We start from the raw sequence: 23190 nt of genomic DNA, 5'->3' as shown, positions 1-23190 counted from the left end.
TTGTTACGCAAGAAAATGACTCGAAACTACCCCAACAATCATGATTCTCCACGTCTAGCGACAATTCAGCAGTTTATGAACACACCTTGATTAAAAATAACTAAACAGCAGTGACGGAAATTTCGCAATTTCTTGCGCGATATCTGCTAAAAATAAGAAAATATGAATTCCATGACTTTTATTTCCTTTTTCAGTAACTTTTACTTAGCTCTCTACTTTTTAATTGCAGAACGTTACAAGCAGTTTAAACGTGCAATTATTTTCAACTCCATTGTTATTCATTCTCATACTCGAAACCCCTAATTTCCAGTATATCTTAATCACGATTAAAATTAGCGTACAGCTTGATAGTTTAGCCATGCATACAAGAAAACCTCCAGACTTCCTGGAGAGGAGCCTAAAAGCTCAACCAAAAACTCTAACACATGCACGTAACGAAACCATTAAACGTGAGTTCAGACACCATTCGGATTTAAAAATAAAATTACTTAATGATGTGCGAGACTTGTTAAGAACTGGTCAAAATAGAAATCGCGACATACTTGTGAATACGATTTTGCAAGGGCAGTGCCCCTGCAAAATACACCTTGAGCCCCCGCTGTAAATAGACAACATGATCGAATTTCCTGGGTACAATGAAGTCTTTGATAAGCCAGGTGCTACCCCGTATCCAATTACTAAATTTGTAACAAGATACCTTTTGTAAGAGGATGGATTGCATTATTATATTTTAGCTGCCTCAGCACATATACATAAACTACTAATTTAAGCTGAAGAAGCCTAAAGATGGGTGATTTGCGCCCATTAAATGGCTGTACTTTAAACTTCTGTTTAGTGTAGGTTGTGGATTAAAACGAGAACGATGCTGATGGTTCTAAATCCTTTTTAAATTTTCTCATTCAAAGTAAATTTCTTACTGTCGTCGAAGTTGCTATTTACAAATAAGATTTCGATCGGGTGGAGAATTCAAGCTATTGTTAAATTCCATTTTAAACGTGTGACACAAAAAATCGTAGATAACAGAAGGGAAGTCAGTCCATAGTCGAGAAGGTATCCGCAAGGAAGGAGGACGTGACTTGGCGACACAAACTGGTTACACCGGATATGAAAATCCGGTTTAGCCGGGCTAATCACTTGAGAGTCACAGTTTACAAACATTCTAATTAAGGCAGTAATTTTAAACATGGTGATTGTTGCACTTTCTAACTTGCTGATAAAGCTGCTTGTTATCTAAAGCGTGGGTGGATAACAACTTTGAACAATAATTAAAGGTCGTCAAATGCATATTTAGTCTGCTTCGCTCTCTGGCTGACAACTTCTGTTACTATGACAACAGGCTTTTATGTAGAGTCCTGCAATATTTCATCATTATCATCTGCACTTTTCCCACAACTTTTCTTACCTTTTGACTAATCTTAATGGCATCTCTTGTTTTTTTTTCACTTTTTCAATTAAAGATGCGAAAGCTTTCCCCCGGGAGCGATGGAAAGCGAATATCCTGTTGTGTGCATTTCAAAGGAATTGAAGCGTGAGAATTTCTTGGAATTAACGCCTCGTTGCACTGGATTGTACACCCAAGATTCGGAAGTAACATTAAAGACGAATTCTAAATAATAAGCAGTTTCAGTCATGGGAAATTTTGAGCTATGTGCACTTCTTCGAGTGTGAGATCAGAAGTCTTCCTGTTAAATGATCAAGGCAAGTCGCTTTTTACAAGAATGTGGTGACGTCATCAAGAGCTTTACGATAGAGAGACTGCCTTATTCAACTGATACTCAACTCAAGATTTTCGATCAAAGACATGACCAGCTTCTGCTTTTCTCTGGACGATACATTTTCATCTTGTAAGGTAAGACATCATTTTTCCACCCTTCAACGGAGGGAAATGTTTGAGTATTGTCACCAAATGATGAAACAGCAAAACTCTCGTAAAACAAAAAAAGTAACTTGAAAAAACCCTTATTAAGATTCCCTAATTTCACAGTTATCGAGCACAATTCCCTTCTGTAGGCATTGTGTCGCCTTTGTACAGCAGTTCAATTATAGCACTGTAAAGGCATTTTATCAAAGTGAAATGGAGAGCAATCTTTTTCGCCATCCTATCTAAAGAAAAGTATTATTCAATACATATGAGTTCCTTTTCTGGTTTATTCTGAATAGCTGTAAATCTGATTAAACAGTATTGATTAGCACTTTAACTTGAACAGATTGGACAGATTTCTCGAAATACTTGAACTTGTCTATTATTAAGCCTAAATTATTTAGGACAGTTTGAGTTTCAAGTTAAGTTTTTATATATTTTAACCATTCTGTACTCAATACCAAACGATCACGAGAACGCAATTTTAAGTTCATGGATATTTAAAAAGAAAGCAAAAGGACATTCTGTGAAATTTGAAACCACTATTATCCTACAAGAGTTTATCATATATTGCAAACTCGTCATCCTCAATGCTTGGCAAATCAGTCTTAAAACTTTAATTTTCTCATTTAACTTCTACTGCACCATAATATCACATTACTCATCTCCAATTTGTTAAACAGAATTCTGATGAAAAATTGCGAGAAAATATAATTCTAAAAAAATGCTTTAACTTTGGAAGAAAGCGCTGAAGCATACAAGTTTCTAAGAATTCATGCACCGTTTAACACGCGTCAGAGAAAATGTTAATTCCACTCTTAATGTTTCGACGCTCGTTTTTTTACCGAAAAAAATCACTTCAAACTAAGTAAAAGCATTTCCTTTAAATGAAGGGAACTTGTAAGTAAGTCGTTTAAACGATATTTATTCACAATACATGCAGCTTTCTTCTAGCCTTGCGCATGCGTACAAGCATGGATGGTTTTCCTAGAAGGAACGCTCCATTTAACACAACGAGAAAATAACTCGTGAATTTCTACACATTTGTCATATTTTGTTTGCCCTTTTGTAGAGCAAAACCTCCGCTTTGTTTGAAGAACATCTTATATAACGATTTCAAACACTGCAAGGAGTTTCCAGACCTGCTTGTAAGAGGCTTTACTTAAAAAGATCAAGCTGTTGACAGTTAAGTACATTTGAATGACTTTTACGAGCTACACAGAGATTTCTGTTTTTTAAACAACTCAGAGAATTAAAAAAAGTTCAAGGACGTCTCCTAGGTCAACTTCTTGAATTGGATGAAAATCTGACAGAAAAAGTCCTTTGTTGTCTGTAATTGATTCGCTATGTAAGATCAAAATGGAAATTTAAATGATTGTCTGTGCAGAGGCAATGCAAGTCTATAAAGTAGAGGCTAGCAAGCATAAACAATAAACTAAGTTATTAAAAAATATAAAGCAAACCATCTGAAATGAGGATAAGGATACTGGCGAGCAACGAAAAACAATCAGCTGTTGGGAAGGAAAAATTTTCAGGATTGAGGGATGCATCTCAGTATAGCTCAACGGATTTAACTCATAAAGTACCAACATCTACCATATCGTACACGAATTTATATCTCTTTCTAAATTAGTTTCATTTACGATTTAATTCGAAGACAAAATGACAAAAAATGAAATTAAGGTTTCACTCGATCGGTGCTATGCTTTTTGAGTTGATAAAATCAGTCGTTTGGTGAGTTTACTTGGTGATTAGATTGCTTATGACCAAGCAGGTCTGATGGTCAGTCACAGGTAGTGATTCAATTAGATCAAATCGTTAGTTAGCTGCTGCCAATGTTTTTTTCCGTTTTTTTAATATTCATTAACTTACTCACCTTTTTGTTCATCGTGTACTAACTGTTCAAGTAGGGTTATAAGTAGTTGTAGATTCATATTTTGCAAAAGAGGAAATAGTATGATGAGCCTATGTCAACAAGAGGTAAAGTTCAAACTTAAAGTGAATCCAAGTTATCGATTATTTAGATCAAAATAATTTTTTATTTCATTCATCTATCCATTCATCTTTTTTCCCTTCCACGTATCCATCTATCTTGTTTCTTTCATTCACTCTTTTAATCATTTACTCATTTATTCAATTCATTCTTTCATTCATTTAGCCCGTCAGTCATTCAGTCAGGAAGTTGTTCATTAAATTTGTCATTTATTCAGTACGTTACATAGTAACTGAGTCAGCCAACGCGTGAGCCAGTCGTTCGGTCAGTCAGTCAGCCTGTAATTCATTCAGTGAGTCAGTCGGTCAGCCAGTCGGTCAGTGACTCAGTGAGTTAGTGAGTTAGTGTGTCAGTGTGTCAGTCAGCCAGCCAGTCAGTTGGTCGTTCAGTCAGTCTGTCTGTTTGTCATTCAGTCGGTCTGTCTGTTTGTCTGTCAGTCATTCAGTCTGTCTGTCAGTCAGTCAGTCAGTTTGTCTGTCCTTCTGCTGTCTGTCTGCCTGTCTGTCATTCAGTCAGTCTGTCAGGCAGTCGGTCTGCTGAACAGTCGACCGGTCTGTCAGGTTATCCCATGGACATTCAGTGGTTTAATCATTCAAACAATTAACGTTTCAGATGGTTAGATAGCTTTTAATCCTATTGTCTAGGTTGTTAATTGGTCAGTCAGTAGGTAGGATACTGAGGTAACAAAGTAGAAACTCAGAGAGTAAAGTTAGCTTTTTAATCACCCGGGTCGTTGATTAGTTTTTGATTAACCTGTTTGTTAATTAATTGGTTAGCTTGAAAATAAGTCAATCCATGTGTTCTTCAGTTAATCTTTCTGTCAGCCAGGCAGAAAAACATAGAATACCAGTCAGTAGGTTCATGTCAGTGGTTAACTGCTTAAGAAACTCTCAACCATCTGTTCGTCTGTCATTCAGGCACTGAATAAGACAGTTTGCCTTTAGATTATCTAATTGTTTGGCAACTTTTTCATTCTTTATCAGTTTGAAAGCCATCCATTTGGCAAGTTATCTCATTCATCCAATTACGTGGTCCACCATCTGGTTTCGTATTCACCAATCAGAGATAGAAATCCGCCATGATAATCGTATTGTTTGCCAGGACACCATATGTAGCGCTAGCATTCAACATATGCCGCGTATAGAAATCAAATGAAAAGGAATGAAGAAATTTATATCAAAGTGTTACAATCTTACACTTAGAAGTTACCAATTGTGGTTGGCTGCTAGTCAGTTATACCTTCTGTTCGTCCGTCAGTCAGGTAAATAGACAGTATCATCATCCAATCATGTAGAATTTTTCTTTTTTCACTATTCAGCAGTTTGACAGCTAGTCCCCATTCACTAATTCATTCAACCTCTTCAGCAACCACTCAATCACTGACCTTTACCAAAATTCAGCACTTTGAGGTAGAAATCATAATTGTGGTGTTCGCCACGATACAAGAGCTATCGCGCTAGCCTTCAAAGTAATGTCATATCTGATGATCAAGCCAAGATGAATTGAAAATTTCATGTAATCTTGGTCTTACCTGAACATGTAAGCTGATTACCCCTTGTGGTTAACTTACAATTGAATTTATATTAGTTTTTATAACAAGCTTGATTTCCCAAAACCACTACAACTTTATAACCAGTGCTTTTTGATTTCCCAGAAGACTTTCACTGGCAAATGCACGGGGTAGAATTGGTTAGACCTACGACACACTTCTGTCAAGATGGAGAAACTTTTCCACCGGTACGGCTCTTTATAGATAGAACTAGAATAAATTTATATCTTCAGATCTTTAAATACCATTATCAATCTAGAGGAAAACACCAGAAGTATTTTAACTTTACATACTCACCATCAAGAGGTATGGCATACATTTGAGCAACCCTGATCTTCTCAAAGTTGACTACCATTCTCCTAAGTTTACAAAACTGCATGGTGTTGATAAGAAAATGAAAACGCCGTTTTCCTCCACGCTATAACAAGGTCATGTGGCACGTAATGCACACTGCTCGATATGGAACGCCTCGAAGTCATTTAAATAGAAGAGAGCTTCTAACAGATTTTCCGAGGAAACATGCAATTATGGACAAACAAAATATACATTAACCAAGCTCCTCACACTGTGTAACCACCCCTGGCTCTGTTATCATATTGTTCAAGGCAAAGTACATTAACCGCACATTTCCATAGCTAGAAGTTTACTGCATGCTGTCATCGATAAAAAAAACCAACACTTGACAAAAACAGTGTCTTAGCATTCTAGAAACTCACTTGACGAGTGTTAATCGATGTGATAACGTTTCTCGGAATTCTTTTGTCTTATTCTAATTTTGCTTAGAACGGGAAAAGATAACTAACACAAAGGCTTGTAGTATTCCATTTGAGAAAACTGGCGATTTTACTTTGATTCCGAAGAACTATCATTTTTAATGGATTCTAGGAATCCAATCGTTCTCGCCAGGGGAGCTGAACTGTAGTGCCAAGAAACTAAAAAAGTGACAGCGTTGTAAGACTCGGTCAATTGGTTCAACACGCCAGAGTAATAAAGTAAATCTCTACTTTTTGTTGGAAGAGAAAATATTTTTTGAAATTATTACTGATTGCGATGGGATCTTAAGGAAGTCTCGAAAAATTCAAAATTTTTATGCATGAACAATAACTTCAAGTCAGCGACTGCTATATTGAAGTAGTTTGATGTATTTAGATTAATTAAGATTTTCATGGACTTCTATGAATCGTTTGAAGTGAAGCAAAGCAAAGTTAGGGTTATCCTATCTTTTTCCGTATACATGCACGTCCGTGCTTTTCTTTTCTTCATTCTTATTACTTGTCTACTTAACGTTGTATTGATATTTTAAGGAGAAATTCTGTCTTAGTTACTCGATTGGTTTGCTCGATTATCTTTTTAAGATGGAGAGAGTTGAAAACAGACTGGGTGGCTCTCTCCTTTCTATCAGTCTGTATTTTTATATCCTCTTGCAACATATTCTTCCCTCTAACATTGTTTAAGATTTCATTAACGTGGCATATCAGTCTAACAGAGCCGAAAACCGAGTTGTTTCATCACACAGTTGCGGATGTCTAACGGAAATTTGCAATCTGTATGTATACACACGCTAACTGTTTGTGATGAGCCAGTATAATTTAGTGTATACGAAACTAATGGCGTGTAGAAAAATATTTGATGATACCAGTTTGCTATCCGGCCGTTTTAATCATTTTTTGTGGTTGTCTATAAACGCTTGGCTCAGCTTCCATGAGATGAGTTAAATGCTCTGTTAATTCAAATTCATCATGTTTCAAGTTGTAAATCTTGATCTAAAAATGGTCAGGCACGATCTCACGAGGACTTCATATACTTGTTAGACATCTCTTTTAAAAGAAGTGAAGACATAAATAGTTACTAGTGTGTTTTGGCTCAGGTTGATAATTTCTTAAAAATTTAGATTTACAGAGTTTTCCTTAGTGCGGCTAAATTTCAGAAACGCATAGCGTTCCACTACTTTCTTGACAGAAATTTCTAGACGTTACAACTCAGCTGCACGTTTGTTTTCTATACTCTACGCCTAATTTTTCTTTCTCAGTCAAGCATGTCTATCACTTTTCAATGTCACTCACTCAGAACTAATATAACTTTTACTCGTTGTAGACGTGCTTATCATGATTGGTTATACAAGAGCAGTATGAAAGTTGTTCCTCAGAATTTACTTAAGTTTGCATCCCGTTATTTTCTATCATGTCTTGCCGAGATAAGATAGCTAGAAGATGGTATTACAATAGCCAAAACGGTACCACAAAACAGATCATCAATACGATTGCTTTTTTTAGTTATTTTTGCAATGTTTTATATGCTCTGTTATAGATCGGCAAAGGCATTTGGAAATCTTTCTTAACATTTTTAAATCCAAGTTAAAAATTGTCGCATGTGAGAATAGTAACCAAAGGATAAGAGTCTAACTTTTGTGTGAAATAAATCAAACAGCTTGTTTCCAATATTTATTTCACCGATTAAAGATTCTTTCTGCAAACGAGGAGTCTGGCACTAGCATTTGTTTTGCATGAAAACGAGACTAGGGTAAAGTGTTCAAGTTGCCTTGGTGATTCAACATGGCGGTTAAAAACGGTGCATACAGTCTGGAGGAAAAACGGGAAGCTGTGGCTTTTTTTAACAAGAATGAAGTGCCAAAACAGATTGAGGATCTTTTGAATAAGATGTTCAAGGAGAAACCCAATGATGTTTTTGGATACATGGTACGTACATTCTTTCCTGTGCTTTTTTTTTTTTTTTTATCGCGTCAGCTTACGGAGACCACAATCTTGCACGTTATTTACTAATTCATTCTACGAGTATATACGTTTAGTTTTGGGATTAATGAGCGCATATAAAAGTGACGAAAACATTGATAGACCCTCACTCTCTCAGTTAACATGGAATGTTTTTGGGATGTTTTCATTCTTTCACATTTTGATACATTAGTGTTACAGATTTGATTCAAACAACAGAAACTGTGAGTTTACTGCATTTCTTTTTGTTCCCATGGTGGCTTGTAAAACACACATGCCCCGTTTTGGCAAATTATTTTAGAGATTCATCTACAATGCAGCACACCTTTTTACTTGCCACCTCAAAGATTTTTAAGTATCAGTCAAATATTGAGACAGTTACATCTCCATCTGGGTAACATATTCATTGGGCATTGGAGATCAGAAGATTATTCAGCTACTAATGATGTAACTTACCGCTCAAAAGTAAGTTGACAGTCTCGACTCAAAACTCGATCCTCGATGCTTGAAACTATTGAGAATCGAGAATCGAGGATCGAGACGCTAGTAGAACTTTTCGAGGATCGAGAGCGGATTTTGGAGGAAACGATTATTTCAAGCAAGCAAAACAGGAGCTAAAGATAAAGCACTTGCACGCTCCTCCATGACACAGAGGCAGCTTGCATGTATGCTAATATGCAAAAATTATGCACTTCTGATTGGCTGAACATAAGTACAAAGTTGTACCACAAGTGCAAATTACAATTAGTGCTCACATCCTTTCAAAATTTCTGTCTGTCTTGGCTTTCTCAGATGTTTTTTCATGTACATAGTTTTAACAAGAATTATAACATAATTTTTCTTCAAATTTCACAGTTGCCCTATGGGCTCTTGCAATTTTTTTGTTTTTGAAAAATTTATTTGTGCTTATTAGCACCAAATTGCACTCAAAATCATGTTGTAGACTATAAAAATTGCAGAATTCTCTAATTTGGTGAAAATTTTGGAACCTGAGTCATCTTTTGTGCAAACTTGAACAGCCATAAGGTTTATTATATCTCTCAGTTAGTGCACATAATATTATTGGCCAATATAGAGAGTTTTTATTTCACTGTATGGCTGGCTGCATGTAAATTCAAAAGTTTGTTTGAATTGAAATCTTTCTTCTCTATTTGAACCCAGAGATATAATAAATATCTCACTAACCTTATTTTCTTGGTCTGTACTGTAAGTTATGGAACCTCAATTTTTGTACTCGGATTTATAACTTGTGCCATAAATAAATTTAAGTGCTGTACTGAATTCCACTTTCTTTGCAAAAAATGAAAATGCAATTAACCCATGTAAACTCATTTTAAATACATTGGCCTGGGCCAGGAGGGAATAGGTAATTTTAGGCTCCCTCAAGATATAACTTATGTTTAGAGTTACATTGAGAGAGCTGGTGTGAAAAACTTGGATAAAACTGATGAAGAGAATATGTGAAAGTCAGTTTATGTAACTTTCTGATTTCCAGGCATGTAACTAAGATGCTGTCTTATTCACTGTCATAGACTATCAGGTCATTAATGATAGTTTCATTTGATGTTTGCAGGGAGAATATTTTGGGAAACGTTCCAAAACACCAACAATATCTGAGGTATTTTACATAGCTTGTGTTTTAATATAAAACACCTCAATGGTAGTAGAACCAGTGATTATTATTTTGTTCCCATACCTTTTCACAATTATGTTATGTAATTAAAAGTGAGTTTTTGGTGTTCTCTATTGTGTATAGTGTCTTAATTTAAATATTAAACCTTCAGTTGGTAGTGTAGCAGTTTGTGCACAGGATTCTTTGGCAGCCTGTGTTTTGTTGGCCATAAAGGAAAGGATTTCCTATTTTGATGGCTTTCATTTTAAACCTACTTTCCTTTCCAGTGGAAGTTCCATTATGTGTTTGTGCATCCTATTTATAAAATTTTTGATTTGGGTCTGGAACTTCATCCTTGCCTTCCTTTCCAAGGTTTTCATTTTGTTTAGCTTACTCAGATATTTTTCTGAAATGACATACTTGCTCTAACTTTTTAGATTGTATGTACTTTAAAACTGCACATGAACATGCTTTTATTATTTATGATTTGTGGGCACACTTCACTGCTACTCTTTATTCTTTCATACGATGATAATGAATACAAGACAATGAAAGTGTCAAAATCAAACTGATTTGAAAAATTGTTTTATCAAGAAATATTTAACCACAACACAAAACAAGCGTGGGGATTTTAATCCTGATTTTTTAATCAGTACTTTTGTTATAGTGATTACTGTTTTAATATAACAATTAAGTGCTTACAAATTGTAATCATCCTAACAGAAAGAAACTAATCCTGATTAGCTTAGCTGATTTGATTTGTTCCATTATATTGCTGACAGGTCTCAGCGGTAGAAATCCTCAGTACCCGAGGATTCCCAACCTTTGAAGTTAGCTTTGACTGCACCGTCAATGGACTCTCAAAGGTACAGTGTTGGTGTATTGAATGATTGACGTCATCTGTGTTTAATTTGCTTCCCTCCTTATTATATTTTTGACGAGAGTTATATTTAAAAATTATTTACTGAAGTGGAGGTGGCTAGTGATGGATACACTGCTAGCCACCATTACACCGAGGTGAATAATTTTTTTAGTGTATACACAAATAGTGAGACATTCATTTATTCCCACTATGGTTACAACATTTTGGGGCACAGATCCTGCATGAGTTTTTCAGAGGTGAATAATGAAGGAATTCAGAGTTTGAGTAACCAATTAGAGAGCTCCTTTAACATTATCCTCTGTTTTAGTATAAACTAAATTTATATGTCTTTTCAGCCCATAGCAAGTGTTGTATCCCTTATTGATTCCAGTCCCCCAGCAGACTCTTTGAGCTCCAAGATGGTCAAAACCCCAGACATGAAAACCAAGACACCTGTCACTGAGCAATCCAAACAGCAAAAGGGGGCAGAGACTGCTGTTATGACCACTGAAGGGGAATCCATTAGTCCAGCCCCAGGACTAGATGTGGCAGAGTCAATTGAGAGAATCACTGATACTATTGCACCACGTATTGTGGGACTGGACCCAACTGATCAAATGAAGATAGATGAGATGCTACAGTAAGGGAGTTTACATGATTTTGTTGAATTATGAAAAGAAAAAAATTGTTCATGTTCAGTGTGGGCTCCAAGTTAGTACTTTTTGGCCCAGCAGTGAAGACACAATATGTAGTTGGTACATGTACTTACTGAAAAGAATTCTAGACTTAGGGTAGACTCTGATTTCCATATTGACCAAACAAAACGAATTCATCACATTTCTTTTTGAATTTCTGTAGTACGATGCAAAAATAAATCAGCAGTGTATTGTTAATGACATCATAGTAGAAAAGGCTTTATGATTTTAAACTAAGTTAATTTATGGTAATTGTTAGATCCCACAGCAGGGCCATCAGCCACAGATCATTCAAAATGGTGTTTGGATGAAAGTTAGATTGGTGATAAAATCTAGGATAGATTACCTTAAGGTCTCTGTAAAACAGAGCCTTTTTAGCCTAACCTGTCTTGTTTTTGATGTTTCAAAGGCAAAGTATACACCACTTACACCCAAAAAGAGGGGTCATGGAAAAAAATTCCATCTTGTCCAAATGGTTTTCATTAGTATATCAATGGTTTCTGAGGGCTGAGATTCCCCTGTGTTGTCATGTAATCTAAAATTAGCAGATTACCCCTTACACCATTCCTAGGTTTGCAATACCAATTAAGAGGAGTAGGAAGCTTCCTTTTTTTCTTGTCAGACAAGGCTATCTAGGTAATTGAAGCTGAAAGGTGATTGGGGATCAAAATTTGTCTGAGCAGTATTGCTTCTGTGAAAATCAGTATTATCCCCTCCCCTTTTCCCGGCCCCTGGTAGCTGGGTCACTTTGAGTATGAAAGTTTCCCACCTCACCCCACCCCACCCCCCCCCTTCACCTAATTCTTGTTTGTACCAAGTCACGTACACATCGAAATGTACTCTGCTTTCAATTTAGGAAAATGTTAGAAGAAGAAAGGCAGTCACTACATATTAATAACAATGACTGTGATAAAGATCAAACTGAGGAAGAACTGGAGCCTGAAAAAGCTGAGGACTCAAACAAGAAGTCAAATATGTCCAGAGGAGAGAGCAAACAGTCGCAAATTTCACAGGATACTAGCAAGAAAGGAGACAGCAAAAGAGGAACAGCTGGCATCAAAGAGTCACAAGTTCAAGTGGTGCCTGATTTGGAGGAAGAGGAGAACTGCAGAGACTCGGCTATAATTGGCGTTTCAATGGGGACGGTAGTCACCGGGGCAAAAATTAAAGGACTCTCTTTGTACCAACATCTTGCTAAACTTGTTGGAAAAGAGGTAAATATGCATTCTATAACTTCTCGTGCTTTACTTGGTGTGAGAAGGCGGGAAAAACCAGTTACCTCACTAACGAGTTGGTTTTCAAGACAAGTAAAGGGGAACCTTGGAAAAATATTTTGAAGAAGGGAGATGAAGTTTGGTTCTTGGTTCCTTTAACAAGAACAGTGTGTAGCGTTCTCCTTTTCAGGCCGTAACCGGTACAATTAACCTCCTGTAGTGCCTCTTATTACCGTCTAAAATCGCTTAGAATTCTTGAAAATCCAGCTAGTAGAAAGATTACTCTACCGATTTCTATAACCTTTCGTGCTTAAAGTAGGGGAGAACTCTGAGTGTGAGAAGGTAGTGGTTTACTGCTGATCGAAAAGGGCATCCTTGTTAAATTAGAAAGCCACACTCTTTAAGAATTGCTTTCGACATCTCTCCTACATAACGTGGGCGTTATATAGGAGAGTGATATAAAGTTGTGCATTTGACTAGCCAAGAGAGTGACGCGAATTTCTGATGCAATCCTGAATCACTTTTGACACAAGTTAAAATGCTCCATACAGTAACTTACTCTTACAAAGCATAGTTTTTGATGCAGCAAATTTTGATTTTTGCAGACTGATGATAACTTTACTGTACCTATTCCAATGATGACATTATTGACGAGTGGAAAGCAGGCTGCGGGAAAGCAAAATCTTATCAAAGAAGTTCTCATTTTACCTCAGCCAGGAACGCCCATGAAAAAGGTACTGTGCTTAAAACTAACCACTTTTGATAGTTTAGTTTTTGGTTTAAATTACTAAGCGTTTTACCACCGCTCAAAGACTTCATGGTTGGAAAACGATTCAACGAAACACTTTGTGAAACGGGGTGAGTTTTAACCAAAACATTGTCATGGCTTTAAAGGGAACGAACATGGGTAAATTGTTTAGTTAACCAAGGTGGAATAAAATCAAATCAACCCACTTAGTTGGATTGCAATACAGAGTTTTAAGGTTGAGGATTTAAGAACTTGTCGTTATATTCTATCTATCAGGCCTTGCACCAGCTGACCAACATCCATCAGCAGATGGGCGAGACTCTTGTTCAAAAATACGGAGTAAGTTTTGCTTGTTTTTTATTTCCTCCCAGCCCGTTTTTTTGTCACCTTTGAATTCGAATTCTTGTATATCTTTCTCCAGCCTTCTGGTCGGTGTGTTACCGATGATGGTAGCTATTCCCCTTCAATGGATAAGCCAGAGCAGGCTTTAGATTTTGTTCAAGACGTAGTGTCTTCATGCGGCTATAGCCTGGGTACCGATGTTCACATTGCACTCAATTGCGCAGCCTCAGAAATTTATGACCAGGTGAGAATTTGAACTGAGGGGGAAAAGGAAGAGTACTGTGGTATATTGTTTCTTGAACACTGAGTTCTTTTATCATGATTATGTTGTTTCAACATCCTGCAAAATACTATATTTTTTCTGAAATCGTTGTCATTTGTTTTAAATTTTTGGTAGAGTTGTGGGTTCAACTTATTTAGTGTCGATCGTTTGTTTAATCCTAGCCGCGGCGTCGTGGAAACAAGAACTCAAAACTTGTTAGTAGCGATAGAAGTTTTATCAGTATCACTGCTTACAGAGTTGTTGAATAAACGAGTTTTTCTTTATTGCAAAGCGTTTCCAATTATACGATTGATTTAATCAGTGGAGGCAATTTAATACCCCATTCAAACCAACAACACAAGTGTAGTTAGACAAGGTTTAACTGAATGAAAACGTGAAGGAGGACTGAAAAACTGAACTTTCCATAGGTTGTAAGTAGTCTCTAACTTGTATGTTGAATTTGCTAAATTTGAAGTAGACAAACATCATTTTAAATATCTTCTACAGAGAAAACAATTTATAACCGTGTTAAACGAAACACATAAAAACATGTTTAACCTTTGGTGTGAATGGTGTACTAGCCTAGTAATTCAGTGAATAACACTGACAAATAAATCATGAACCAGGTTGTAAACGCAGTTTTGGTTTCATCTTAAACAAATGCGTGCATGTATGCGTTTATGGTTAACTGTGGTTGAGGTGGGTGATGCATTTAGAGTTTTTTATTTCTCTGTTGTGTGACTCTTTGGCGTAAATAGACGTTGGTGAGTTCGTGACTTTTAAGTTGCTACAAGTGTGGTTGTTTGCCCGCGGTCGTGAGCTAGTAAGTGACACCCTATCAGCGCTGCTCATTTGTTATCGGCGAAATCTATGGGCATGAATCGAAAAATCTATTCTTTTTGGCAGGAAAAACTAAAGTATGAGATAATGGCAAACGCCTTCAAGAGTCTGGACGATGTGATCAACCTGTACTGTGAACTTCACGAGAGATACCTTGGAATCATAGCTATCATTGATGGTGTCAGGAGTCCGGTCAGTGTTGTGATGCGTGTAAATTGGGGTTTAAGACTTACCTTCGCTTTAAGGAGTTATGTCAGTGTTTTTGCATCTCCCAAAGAATGGTAACCTAAATTTTCAAGTCGTTCCTTAGTAATCCGTCTTAAGCCTTCAACCCTATGAGCGATAAACATCTAATTTCTCCTAACAGTTTCACCTCTAAAGCATTAAGGACTTGAGAATAAACGAAATGATCACGAAAGAAGCTCATGATTGTTAAACAAATTCTCCTTGTAAGCACCACAGGAAATATATAGAGAACAGTATGGGGAATATGCATACTGATGTTAGAGTGTAAAGGGTTTAACTTCTTCATCTACTTATCCTTGTTCCTGCTCGCTTTTCTTTTGCGCTTTTCGTGTTTTTTTATCTTAGCGAACCGACGTTTCAGTTTGGAAGCAGTTTTGTTGTGAACTCATAATTCCTTACTTGAAAATTTACCAAAACCTTTAGGACAGGGAGGGCTGGAAGAAACTCAGTCAGAGGATTGGAGAGAAGTGTTTCATTGTTGGCAGTGAATTGTACAGAAAACATTCCAGTGTTTTGGACAGTGGAGTCACCGACAAACTCAGTAGCGTTGTAGCTTTAAGCCTGGATCAAGCCAACACTATCACAGGATTGTCTCAAATGGCCAGGACCGTCACAGGTTGGTTAAATGAACAAACTGAGAGAAAATGCAGCCTTGTGAGTTTAAATGATTCAGGGATTTTGCTGAGCCCTTGGTGTAGGTCAGAGGCGCTGCTAAGCAACATCCTAATGGTTCCATGCTGACCGTCCATGACAGACGGCACCGTTCACAAAATAATTTGCCCAATTTTCTCTTATTCCTTTTAATACTTTGGCTTTGAAGTGTTATTCACGCAACTTTTCTTATAAACTGCATTTTTTCGTTCAGGTTTATTTACTTATCCACCATTTTTTTTTTTTAGATCAGGGAGGTCTCATTTCACTTGCAGATGGACCATGTGCAGATTCTTCTTCTATTCTAGCGGATCTGGTGAGTTTTGTTGACTTGTTCACTCACATAGAATCAAATTTTCCTTTACTTATCTAAACTTAAGTTGTAACCTAGTTTTGATTGGCAGTGATTGTCTACGCCAGAAGTAAATATACTGTAATGGTTTTCTAAGCAAAGCGACTATTTATGGCTGACCTGTAAAGGAGAAGATCCGACGAGGGGATGGAGAGATGGAAGTAATGCTTTGGTGCATGAAAAGCTACATTTTGATTGGTCTTAGGAACAAATGTCAAAAGCAACTAGACACAACATTTGCTACACGTCTACTTTGCAGTACGCCTTATTCGGTCTACAGATTTTACGTCATTCTCGTCATCAGTCAACAGATAAACTAAAACTAATCATGACTTGGTCATTCGCTTTTCCCACGGCTGAAGGTCGTTTATGTGTGATTGCTTTAACTGTTTATCGGTGCCTTGTCAGCACCTTAGGAAATGTGTAGAGAACAGTATGGAGAATATGCATATTGATGTTAGTGTATCGGTTTTTTATTTATTCAGCTATTCCTTTTTTTCGGTAAAGACAGGAGGAAAGAACTGTTTATTTTGATGTGCTTAAAATAGTTTCTTCTTTTTGTTCGAGTTATCACTAGCTCGGTTTTGGCTTACTACTCGCCTATTTTAACTCATTATTTTTCCAGGGAATGCTTGATAGAACAAGTAGTTAATTTTTCTTATAGGGCTAGAAAACTTAAGGGCAATATTCAAGCATCAGGTCAACGTAAAAATTGAAGAACTTGGTAGCTTTTTGATTCATAAATGTTGATCAAGAAATATTGATCGTAGTACTATTCAATGAAAAAATTACGTACGAGTTGATGTCAGTACTCCCCGGTCAGTATGGATCAGATAGTAGAGGTTATCAAAGGGATATTGGAAATGCATCCATTAAGAGAAGATTGAGTAAAATTTTCCTTTTTTAAGCGGTGGTGTGCTCTGTGTACTTCATGTTTTTTGCCTTCTTGGCAAGTTTCTGTTTGTGATTTTCTTCTCAAGGGTTGTTTAAAGGACCCTTCATGAATATGGCTTCAAAAGGCAGGTAATGGTTTTCAGACATGTCGCGTGAATTCCTCTCCCTCTTTCCTCCTCCTTCCTTTCTTTCTTTCTTCCTCCCTTCCTAACTGCCGGTAAACGTGCTAGCGTCAAATACTACTCTGCCATCAGTCATCTCTATGTAATCAACGGTATATAGTCGACTTGTGGCTGTGATAGGTCCATCCCTGTGACTTGTGATATCCACTGTAGATGGTTCACTACCCGTGTGTACACACCATATTTGTAAGGTACACCGCAGCCAATGTGTCCAAAGGACGCCACTCCTGTCAGGAACCACCTCTTTCCATCTCCTTGGCACATTAGTGGTCCTGAAAAAGGAAGGACACTTGTTATTCCTGAAGACAAATTACTCAGGTATACAAAAGGTTTTAGGTGGTCGACGTCCGTTGCTTCTTTAAGATCGTGCCTGTGACAGCCGTAACTCCAAAGGAATCATGACTTAACGATCGAGATTTACGTGGTCTAAAAAACGCTGAAAAGGGGGGGGGGGGGGGATTTGGAGTTATGTTTTGCAGATATCAAGGTCGTCCAATGTAGGTAGTTTGGAGGTGGTTCAAATTGTCCATCAAAGTTATTATCTAGGTGTTTATGATTCTCAGTGCTCGATGGCGACGCAACCTCGTTTCCTATTTCTAGATATTGTAAACCCCATGAATACATATGACTGATGCATGGAAAAATGTTTTCAGTTGTAAGTAGGGGGCTCGTTTCACTTTCCTTCGAATTCTGTATTTTTTTAGTGTTAAAAAAGTCCATCTCACCTCCACTGTCTCCCTCGCAAGTATCGACACCCCCCTGTTTGTATCCAGCACAGATCAAGTTGCCACCAATAACTCCACTGTATGACTTGGGGCCATTGCACTGTTCATGCGACACAAGTGGTAAAGCGGCTTCGTGAAGAATTCTTGTAGCAGGGCCTTTTACTTTCTTAGTGCCCCAGCCAGCGATATAACACATCGTGCCTAAGAACAAAACAAACTAGATAGGTAAATAGATCAAAGTTGAATTTATGCTCTGATTATTGTAATGTTTTATGGGAGCGTGGTGTACTTTGTTTCACTACTTTTTTAAATGATTTTTGGTTGTTTCCAAAACGTCGTGCCACCCACTCGACTAGTCTGTAGCTTGTGTACCAAGCGTGTTTCCCTCTCCAAGGACATAAATTTTTCCGTTCTAATTGGTTGAAGATCAAGTTTGCAGCGTCACTAACAACATCTGAAAAAAAATTACTTAAACATGCAAATTGTAAAAACTGACAGACAAGAAACGATTGATAAGTTCCCATTCTTCTTACCAGCTTTAAAGAGTTGCCCATTATCAAGACACATGCTTTTCACATTTGAAGTAAAGTTGACCGGACTGCTAAGCTCTATTAAAGCGATGTCGTGTTTTGAATAAATTTGCTTTCCGTTGGGCGTGTTTTCCACTCCTATGTCCCATTTAGGATGCAGCACAACTTTTTTTACGTTTAGATCCTCCTCTGTTCCTTCAGGCTGATCCAAATTATGTTCACCAACGCGCACCTTGAATTAAAGGTTTGTTTTTAGATTTTGACTTGTAATTTAACCCTCAAGCACTAAGAGTGACTAGCTCTTACTATCTCCTTACAGTATCACCCTTGAATCAAATTTGAAGATCACGAGAACATTATATTCATCATCTTTAAGTGTCTCCACTGTGTACGAGGTTTCGTCTGAAATGTTCGAGGTGATTTTTGCTAGAGATACCGCATTTGATGTCAATAGACAATGGAAAATTCTGGTCGATATATCAATAGTTACGAGGAATACATTACCTTCAGCATCTCTGGATATTTACTGGCTGCTGCTAGTATTGGTCCAATATTGGCAATGGTGCAGTGAGCTGCGGTGATGACCCAGTGGTCCGATATAAGGGCGGCTCCACATTTGAAATACTCTCCCAGCCCCGTAACAAAAATGCTCGTCATCCAGGGCCAGCTGCCGGGCTTAGCTTCATGTCCTCCAGTGATCCTTTTATCACTTGACTGCTCGGCCCATTTCGGTCTTACACCACACAGCTCTTAAAGAAAAGATGCAAAGGAAAAGGTGGAGTCAGAAAGCTTCCCCTGAGACTGTTCAGTCTAAATTTCGAGTTTAGACAGTAAATCCTCGAATAAGCCTGGGCGCTAATTTCCAGTTTGTGAAGGTACTAGTGTTGGTCTGTTTGGTAAAGGTCTGTGTGGTAACCTCTCAACCCCCAGAAGTGATAACCTCTCCCTATAATATCCATACGTCGTTCAGCAAACAGGTAATGAGAATACTCGAACTTATCAGGTAGAAGTTGTTATCTTTATCTAATTCTCGTAACTAATTTGAAAAGAAATGTGTAGCAGCTAGACGGGGGAATTAAAAAAATCAGATCTTTAGAGTTAAGGGTTAATAGTGAAAGACTTCGGCAAACGTCATAACATTACGGTGTATTTCCACCCGAAGGTCTTCACTCTTTCCGGAATTTCTTTTTCAAAGAGCACTGTATTAATTCAACAATTGGTTTACTAGGTTTCGATAGGCTTCTCTGTAGCAGTTGTTCAAGAAGCTATAAAAGTCAATTTTGTGGACAATATTTTTGTTTGTTGGTGTAAAGTGGATCTTTGCAATTCAATCAGTTTAGCTTGGTTTCATTTCAATTTTGAGTTGGCTGTACAGTTTTGTGACATGAAGATGAAATCGAGGTCTCCATGGCAAAAGCGTTGTCTGAAATTCGCTAAGAACTTTGTACGGGTAGGAAAAGTAGGTCAGACTCGATCTTCTTTGACGTCACATAAAAACCCGTCATACGACCTGCTTAATCTGAGACCGCGAGAATTAGAAAAAAAACGCGGCTAATTCGTTTACTTCACCCACACCTTTTGTTTAGTTTCAAATATATAACGAAACGGTATTTTTCTGTCCAGAAACGCAAGTTTTTCTCGGTGTTGAATCGTTGATGAAGGAGGCCGATAGCATAGAGCACTCCAAACCGCTAGATTGCTTTTGTTGACCAACCGTTTAGCTGAAGACAGGTTTAAGCAGCGGAAAAAAAATTCCTCATGGGTTTTTTTACCTTGCTGAAGGAGTAGAAATTAAGCAAGATGAAACTTTTTACGTTTCAGAGCCGTTCTTAGCAACTCCAACAAGCAAACCTTGCGTAGTATAGAATCGAAGGTATTAGATGTGACGGTCAAAATGTTCACCGTTGTCCGACTAATTCATTTCAAATGTTTCCTAGTTATAACATGAGATGACAAGGCTAGTGTAAATCCTACGGTCGCTAGTTTTGATCCTTTTGCGCGAACCTTCATTCTTAAGCTATAAGCGTTTGCTGACAATTGGTGGATGTTTTCGTATGAATTACCAAAAAGCGAAGGATTATCCACTCACCGCGGTGAAATAACGAAATTAAATATTCGCTCTCACCTGCTGTTTGGGAAGAAACACAAACTTGACAGAAGTGACAGGTAGAATATATCAGCAAGACACAGCTAACAAAAGTCCTTTGCAGAATCATTTTTTGTTGTTTTGTCGCTGAACTTATTTCCTCTTCTTTCTTTGTTTTATGTATAATGTTTTCTATACATTGCTGGTAGAGACTGGTGAAATTATGAAACCGTTATTTTTAACCATTACTCTCATAAAGTCAAGTGTTCAAGGCAGGTCAGTCTGACTTTTCTCTAAGAATCATGTTTAGCAGCTAACGTCTCAAAGATTTGCTCTTTTTATTTTGTTTATTTCATCATGGATTTGTGTTAACAGTGGTCTACCGTTTGTTTTGACTGCCAATTCAAGTTTCCAAGAGTTCCAACTAAGTTAAACATACCTTAACCTTATCCCCTAGATTTTGACTTTTGTAATTTAACCCTTAGCCACTAAGAGTGACTGGTTCCTATTTTCCCCTTACAATATCACCCTTGAATCAAAGTTGAATGTCATGAGAACATTTCATTCATCATCTTAAAGTGTCTCCACAGTCTGCAAGGTTTCATCTGAAATAATTGACATGATTTTTGCTAAGGATACTGCATTTGATGTCGATAAGCAATGGAAAAGTTTGGTCGATTTATTTATAGTTATGAGGAATACATTGCCCTTAACATCTCTGGATATTTAGTTAAATTCTGTGGTCAGTTTTGCGTTTAAGTGTCTATTGATAAGCTCAACTTGACCTTACTTGTCACGGTGAGGGTTACCCGTAAAACAGCTTGAATTGTGTCACTGTGGTTCATTACGACGTGAAAAGCCGGAGCCCGGGAAAATCAACAAAATTTTACCCACTTCATAGCTAAATAGATGAAGATTTACACTTTTAGCTCGAAAACACGTTTCCAAACACACGGATCTTTACGCTCGTGAATCAAAAGACTGTTTCAAATGTTCAAAGTTTTCTCTTGTCAGGGAAAATCTTAAGGAAAGACTGAATTAAATGGAAATCTACGTTAGCTCTCTAACCTTGAAAACGAAATTCCAAATGTAACATACTTCATTGTTCAGATGTACTTTCCTCTATTGCGCAAGAGTCGTTGGTTTTTTTCTTCAGTATCGCGTAAGTAACTGTGCAGTCGTGACGCAGACAAACGGTGCGAGCGCGCGCGTTTCACCATTTGCGTGTTCGCACGTGGAAAACTTAACTCGAATTTTAGAGCTCTCGACAGAAAGGTGGAAATACGTGGTTAATGGTTGAGCTCTTGGAATGCATCTTGCCTTTCCTTGCAGCTGGAATTTTTTTTCTCTAATAATAGCAGCCTTGTTTTATTTTTCAGGCAGTGGCTTTTGGTGCGCGGTTCATCAAACTCGGCGGTCCAGTCCGCGCTGAGCATGTCAGTAAGTACAGAAGATTGCAGCAGATCGAGCAGGAACTGGAACAGAGAGGTCGCTTAACGGCTCAGGAAGAACACGTGTTTCCTGTTATTAATGAGGTCGAGGAGGAAGAACTGGAGAGCGAACAAAGTTAAAGCCTGTGGGACATTTTTTGACTGTAATTAGTTAAATTCTTTTCGCCCTTCGTCTTTCGCTTTGACGAACATTTAACGGTGGAACTTCAGTTTTAGAACCTCTTTATGGTGGCTGATTTTCATTATCAACTCAGTTGATAAAACTAAATTATGTTGTAATACCCCTACCAACGCATTACCACTGTGACAGTTTCTTTAGAAACTTGCCCCTTTTGTTTCTATATAAACGCAAGCTGTTGTGGTTGTGATTTTCACTATGTTTAATCACTTTAACAAAGGGCAGGTGAGTTTAACGTCAACTGCAGTCAAACTAACAGACACATTTCGTGAGTGCACATAAAGTATTTAGTGCCAAATTTAACTTGCGTTAACTCGTTAAACCAAAGAAATCACTAAAACCAATGGGAACAAAATCAACTTGGCAAGGAACCTTTAAGGTAAGGAACTTAAGGTAAATGTATCCTAACGCCTCATGCGCGGAAAAGCGCAGATTACACGGTCGCGATTTCTATAAAAAATCCATTTTCGAAAAAATAGGCTAGAATCCAAACTCCTCAGAAAACATGTACTAAACTTGTTGAATGAGCCACGATATTTGGCTAAAATAAAAACTAAGAAACTTCTTCAAAAACTCCAAACACAGGGGTAACAAAGTTATGCGAACGAAAGCTCAAAATCATCGAACAAAACTCCGTAGAATAACAACATACGTGCAGACACTTTGTTCGGTCCAGCGTGTATTTGATGCGTTAGTTTTCTTCGTCATGTTCACAGGCGATTCTATGGTCATTTCACAAGGGAAATGAAACTAAAAAGATGAAAGCACGTTTGATAATTATTGTATAGCGTTGTACAAAGTTAAGTTTCGTTATCAGCGTATTTGTGTTTTGGATTCAGTTGCAATGATGTCGTTGCCTGCTAATGTAGTCTAATTCGAAAAGCATTCAACTGTGGTTGTCTCGCAAAATAGCTCTGGAGCTTCCAGAGCTTTTTGCACGACAACGGTAGGAATTAGAACTCTCGTGTATATATGACGAGTGGGTAATCACATTACTAATGAAAATAACCGCATCTGGATAAAGTTGTACATATAATTTTATTTGTAGATGTGAAATATTTAAATAAAGTCATTTTGCCACAATCCTAGACATCAAGATTACTACATTATCACATATTTTGAAATTTTTATGAGAGCGTCAAATTGTACTCCAAAATGCATCCTTCGATCTCTTCCCGATGAAAAACA

The 23190-nt window shown here is 37.5% G+C and overlaps 2 protein-coding genes across 8 annotated transcripts; one reads left to right on the top strand and one right to left on the bottom strand.

Annotated features, from left to right (window-relative positions):
• Positions 1–1562: 1562 nt before the first annotated feature.
• LOC113676465 (enolase 4) lies at positions 1563–23085 on the top strand. 7 transcript variants are annotated; one of them, XM_089196394.1, is made up of 15 exons: positions 1577–1849; positions 2934–3046; positions 5512–5591; positions 7863–8099; positions 9706–9750; positions 10527–10610; positions 10963–11246; positions 12158–12515; positions 13121–13249; positions 13540–13602; positions 13685–13849; positions 14774–14899; positions 15377–15569; positions 15853–15920; positions 21753–23085. In XM_089196394.1, the coding sequence occupies exons 4-15, from the start codon at positions 7956–7958 to the stop codon at positions 21942–21944; spliced, it is 1851 nt and encodes a 616-aa protein (XP_089052520.1). In that variant the 5' UTR covers positions 1577–1849; positions 2934–3046; positions 5512–5591; positions 7863–7955; the 3' UTR covers positions 21945–23085. The 7 variants fall into 7 exon arrangements, with proteins under 7 accessions (XP_089052519.1, XP_089052517.1, XP_089052522.1 ...); XM_089196395.1 differs by having other exon boundaries at positions 5509–5591; XM_089196391.1 differs by having other exon boundaries at positions 1576–1849; positions 5512–8099.
• LOC113676466 (trypsin) lies at positions 16408–20647 on the bottom strand. The gene is made up of 5 exons (XM_027193124.2): positions 20413–20647; positions 18792–19036; positions 18291–18519; positions 17758–17958; positions 16408–17304 (listed from the first exon to the last, which is right to left on the bottom strand). Exons 1-5 carry the CDS (start codon positions 20501–20503, stop codon positions 17111–17113), a joined length of 960 nt encoding a protein of 319 aa, XP_027048925.2. The 5' UTR covers positions 20504–20647; the 3' UTR covers positions 16408–17110.
• Positions 23086–23190: the final 105 nt, after the last annotated feature.

Source organism: Pocillopora damicornis, chromosome 2 (genome assembly GCF_964200805.1).
Source record: "Pocillopora damicornis chromosome 2, jaPocDami1.2, whole genome shotgun sequence".
NCBI lineage: Eukaryota > Metazoa > Cnidaria > Anthozoa > Scleractinia > Pocilloporidae > Pocillopora > Pocillopora damicornis.
The sequence above is the reverse complement of the archived record's forward strand: the minus strand, read 5'-3'. Positions and strand labels throughout refer to the sequence as shown.

Coding starts and splice junctions, on each gene's coding strand:
- LOC113676466 (XM_027193124.2), bottom strand. CDS start 20,503: ATGATTCTGCAAAGGACTTTTGTTAGCTGTGTCTTGCTGATATATTCT. Junction 19,037..20,412: donor TGTTTCTTCCCAAACAGCAG/GTGAGAGCGAAT, acceptor CTTTTCTTTAAG/AGCTGTGTGGTGTAAGACCG. Junction 17,959..18,290: donor TGGGCAACTCTTTAAAGCTG/GTAAGAAGAATG, acceptor TTTTGTTCTTAG/GCACGATGTGTTATATCGCT.
- LOC113676465 (XM_089196393.1), top strand. CDS start 7,956: ATGGCGGTTAAAAACGGTGCATACAGTCTGGAGGAAAAACGGGAAGCT. Junction 13,850..14,773: donor CCTCAGAAATTTATGACCAG/GTGAGAATTTGA, acceptor TCTTTTTGGCAG/GAAAAACTAAAGTATGAGAT. Junction 14,900..15,376: donor TTGATGGTGTCAGGAGTCCG/GTCAGTGTTGTG, acceptor CAAAACCTTTAG/GACAGGGAGGGCTGGAAGAA.